We start from the raw sequence: 5000 nt of genomic DNA, 5'->3' as shown, positions 1-5000 counted from the left end.
ACTCGTCGGAAGGGCACTCAATTTAGGGAAGAAAATGAAATTTAACCTCAAGTGCTGACGTCCTTGATAAAACCTCAAATTTGACTTTTTCACGTTGTTGTTTTGCTGACGACGGCAAAGAAATGGACAGAAGTGAAAAACGCACGTGCAGGGCGTGCAAAGCTATTGTTTTTGCCTGCTAAATATGCACATTTGTGTCGTTCTTGGCTCCCTACTGGTCGTCGAAGGCTAAGACGTCCTGTAGTATAAATACTGCCATTTGTAAAAATTCCACCCGAGTAAAAAATATATCTATTATATTTGAAGTAATCGCACTTATCTGGACTGTTTCTGTCTGATAGACACCTGAAAAATTATGTTATGTTGTGATAAAGCGATATGTGAAACGTTATCTAAAATCCTTCTAGGTCACTGTTATAACACACTTCTTGGATGACATCGAAAAAAGCAACATGTACAATGGATTTTGTCGCCTGGGAATCAAATGGCAGCCAATCGAAAGTGAGCACATGCGCAACTACTTTCAGTTGTCTGCGGATCAGACCGGTGTTCTTGTAACCAAGGTCCTTCCGCTGTTTAGCTGCAGCCTTATGCTAAAGCGAGGCGATGTACTCATGGCTGTGGACGAGGAAGTGATTGCAGATAACGGCACGGTAAGAATTTAACGGCTCTTATGCAGAACTTTCGGAATCAACGTTTGGGTTCAGCGTTTAAGTTCTCTGTTATTTTGTCAAATCAAAGGCAGATATTTTGTTCTTAGAGAGGAACTCCTCGTCGTTGCATTTGCTTGCTTTTTCGACAGAGAAAAAAGCTAAGGTAGCTCTCTCTAAGATCCCCTGGTTTGTGGTGTGGGACAGAAAAACCTTACAGTGTACGTGTAAATTTCAGACAATGAAAAGATCTCTTTAAGCCAGTTAAATCCGTTCGTCCGCCGTCAATTTTTTCTCCTTCTTCACCAGTCCTACAATGGTCAATCAATCTTCTTCTTCTTCTAACATATTTGTGTTTCATACAGGTACATTTTCGAGGAAATGAGCGCATTTTGTTTGATTACAAATTGTCGCAGATGTTTCTGGGTGACATTTGTAAGTTGAAGATTCTCAGACAGGGGCATGTTATGACGGTGGAGGTGAAACTGGACTTAGTCACTTCGCTTGTACCGACGCAGCTCTATGACAAGAGGCCCAGGTAATGACCATTGTAACTTTGTAAACCTGCACGCAAAGATGTGCTTTAAACGCTCTTTTAGTGAGCTTGTAGCTGTCCTACAAAATATTTCCCTGTTCGTATGTTCTTGGGGAATTTCAGGTCTGTAGAAGTAACGCACAGGCATAATTAATTTTTTCAAATAGTTCTTTTCTTTTCATTGACTTTTATGTACTTTCTTTTATCTCCGTCAGCTACCTGGTGTATGCTGGCTTGGTATTCGTGTCTCTTTCCCAGCCCTATATGCAGCATCAGTACGGAAAGGACTGGGCACGAAAAGCCCCCATAAGACTGTGCGACCGCGTTTTGTACGGCATTTTGAATAAAACAGGACAAGAGGTTATCTTATTGAGTCAGGTAATAGTTTAATAGACAGGTTTTTAAAATGTGACGTTAAGGAAGTTCGCGATTTCGCTAGTTTCGCTTTCTACACCTTGTGATTGGTTTTAAAATCTCGCACTTATGTCCTCTGAGAAATGCACCCAATAGCCCATTTTCGAGTTGCTGCATGCCTCACTTTCCAAGTGAGTCCTGGTGCACAACCATTCAGATGGAAATGAGTTGCGTATTCTTATGCAAATCAAACTCATTCCCCTTTTAATAGTTGAGCACCAAGACTCACTTCGAAACCGAGACAAACGGGAACTCGGAAATTGTCCATTAGATGCATGCCCAATGTTGACATCCGACACGAAATGTCCATTTGCTACCTATAGCGATATTTCTTGTTTACAAACATTGACGTCACATTTCTTTTGACATTGAAATTGGCCAAACACGGAACAAAAGAAGTTATTGTTTCAACAGCCAACCAGCTTCTGGTTGGCATATTAATAACTTATGGGTGACGTAACGAAAATTCAGTATCGTTATCTCCAACAATAAAGCGAGTTACAATCGAGTGTCGTAAAACCAAAACCAAAGTAATTACTTTGGCCAATCAAAAAGGACGGAGACTATCTAGTAAACCAATCAAAACTCGAAGTAATTACACGTAGCCGACACAAAACGCGGGAAAATGTGCTCTCGCGAGCCACGATTGGTTTTGGTTTCACTTCTGATTGGTTGAGAAAGTGGCGCGAGAACTTTGAACCAATCACTGAGTGAACTAATCATAAACCAAAGCAATTCGCTAATTACTTTCGACACTCAATTGAAAACCGCTCTAAGGGCAATTGCAGCTGCTTGTTCTTCCTTGATTAGCAGCATTTGGGAGACACTTTGTGACGTTAATAGTCTGTATTCCGAGACACCACGCTTATTGAAATCTCCTTGCATTAAATAGGCCAAGTTCGATATATGGCTACGAGGCGCTATGGTTACATTCGAATATTGTTTCGTTTAGAACTCTCCCTTGAACTGAGTCGTGAAACTTGACCATGAAGGCTCGTAGCCGTTCTTGAATATGGATATATCGAACTCGGCCTATTAGCGGAATTTCTGGACATAATTATCTGGTAGCAGCCTGCCGTTTTTTGTCGTTTCACGGAAACGCAATGCCAAGTCTCTCTAAAGTGTCAGCAATGACTTCAAGTTGGAGACTTCGTATTTCGTGTAGTAATCGCTTGACTTAAAAAACGTCGGGCCGTCTTTTTTTTTTAATATTACCCAAATGCAATCTGTGTCAATCTTGTCAATTTGTGTCCATCCATGCTTCTATTTCCTCTTGCTGTATTTCTTTTATGTTGTTCAACAGTTTTAAGTGGTCATTTTACTTTTTGTGCATTTTGGGTATCATGAAATTACATCATTTTGCGTGACACAGCCCCTTTTAGCTTGTTTTTTTCCTATAAACTTTTGTCCTAGGTTCTGGCCTCGGAGCTGACCACAGGCTACGAAACAATGGCAAATCTGCAACTTTTCAAGGTGAACGGAATTCCGATTCTAAATCTAAGACATCTTGCGTCCGTACTGGATCAAATAACGAAGCCTTTTAGCACAAAGGAAGACTGTTGCAGTCCTGGAGCAAAATCTGAGATAACTTTGATAACGGAGAACTGCCTAGACGACAGTACTCTTCGAAAACAAACTGATCTAAGCGTGAAAAACTGTTCCACGAGCCAGAGGCAGACTGAAAATCTGATTCCTCTAAAAGAGGTGGGCGGTGTTGATGACTCGGACACCCGCTCCTTCGCGAAAATTAAAACCCTGGAAGACAAGAAAAAGGACAATGAGAGAGGAGGCAGCTCTGGCTGTGACGGCGACGTGGACTCTTTAACAGACTGCGCTCGCTCTTCATCCCAACGGAGCAAGCAAGATTTCGAAAAAGATTCATGTTTGCCAGAGTCTTTTTTCTCATCGGCGCCAACAAATGAAGGGAACTCAGGGGTTGAAGAAGACCCCACTCTGTTAAACAGAGAGGACTTCGTACATTTTGAGCTCGACAAAGACAAGATTATTGTCCTTCATATTCCATCAGCCTACAAGACGGCCCCTGAAATATTACAACAGTATGCAATCGGCCAGCCTCGCTCTGATGATCTTCCTGCTCCGCCATAACGAGTTTTGCATTTCTGCACGTGATGGGCACGAAAGCGTGCATATCTGCCGTGTTAGCTACTGTCTATTCATTTAATTTTCACTGTAAAATAATATTAGGGCATTTTTTAGAGCTTTTCGATGGGAACTTGAAAATTTCGACTTTTTTAGTTTTATTGCGGAAAAAGAAGCGCCAGAAGGCTATTTATCGACCAATAATATACTGGGCCCCGTTGTTTAAAAGCCGATTAACGTTAATTTAAAACTTAACTAAGGAGTTAATGTTTGTACTCCTAAATGCTGTTCAACGCTGATATTCGGAAGAAACTTTACATTAGAAGAAGTTAGTCTTGAAAAACAAAAATAAACGAAAGAAACTCTCACCAACAAGTTGAAAAATGAAACAAACATTTACGCTAATCCTGGATTAAGTTAATCGGCTTTCGAACAACCGAGCCTAGAATGACAAAACTTCTTCCACGTGCGTAAATTATGCGTGCAGTTTTTGTGTATATAGCAGCTGCATAAGCTTGAACGAATGGACCAGCAAAACTTGCGCGTCAGAAAATACTTCGGACACAAAAAAGAGGACGAGGTTTTTGACAGTTCTCTGACGAACCAACAGCGATTGGCCGTTTGCAATCTTTGTAAAAGTGAATCTAGTTCTTTTCTGCTACTATTGGGAGGCTTTCAGCAGCAGCAGCCCTACAGAACAGGTTGTTTAATATGGATATTACGCTAAGACGGCGTTCATAACAGCGAGAACGCCACAAACCGTGTTAAAATGAGACAAACAACAATGGGTCTGCCCGCCTGCGCGTGCGCTTTGCATTTTAGTACATTTCTTTGTCGTTCTCGGTCTTACGACGACGACGACGACGACGACGACGGTTACGGGAACGCTTTGAAGCAATGCAAAAGGATGTACCCGCAATGCACGTGCTTTACAATTTTGGTCCATTTGGTGGTTGTTTTGGTCCTGACAACTCCGTGAAATGAGAAAAATGAGCCTTATTTGCGGTGTTGTGGCTGTCCTTTGTGAGTGTATGGGTGGGTGGGTGGGTATAGCAGGTCCACATCAGCTGAATAGCTGCCAATACTTCAACCTGCTCGAACAAGTAAATAAAAAAACAAACAAACTAGATTTCGTACCCCGAGCCTCAAGTTGAAATGTTTGGGAACGAGTTTTCAATCCCGTCGGGAATCAACATGGCCGGAGCAAGAAACGACAACGGCGACGACAACGAAATATAAATTCACGTTATTGTAATCATTTCGTGGCTATTTCAACCTTTTTAGTGTGACAATAGTATGGT

The 5000-nt window shown here is 41.6% G+C and overlaps 1 protein-coding gene across 1 annotated transcript in view; it reads left to right on the top strand.

Annotated features, from left to right (window-relative positions):
* LOC137999118 (uncharacterized) overlaps positions 1-4037 on the top strand; it is a 15081-nt gene extending 11044 nt beyond the window's left edge. The window contains exons 6-9 of the mRNA XM_068844957.1: positions 408-653; positions 1016-1188; positions 1401-1563; positions 3013-4037. Of these exons, the coding sequence (XP_068701058.1) occupies positions 408-653; positions 1016-1188; positions 1401-1563; positions 3013-3705 (1275 nt within the window). The 3' untranslated portion in view covers positions 3706-4037. The remainder of the gene's footprint in view (positions 1-407; positions 654-1015; positions 1189-1400; positions 1564-3012) is intronic.
* The last annotated feature ends 963 nt before the right edge of the window (positions 4038-5000 follow it).

The sequence above is a fragment of the Montipora foliosa genome, chromosome 4 (genome assembly GCF_036669935.1).
Source record: "Montipora foliosa isolate CH-2021 chromosome 4, ASM3666993v2, whole genome shotgun sequence".
NCBI classification, from domain to species: Eukaryota; Metazoa; Cnidaria; class Anthozoa; order Scleractinia; family Acroporidae; genus Montipora; species Montipora foliosa.
The sequence above is the reverse complement of the archived record's forward strand: the minus strand, read 5'-3'. Positions and strand labels throughout refer to the sequence as shown.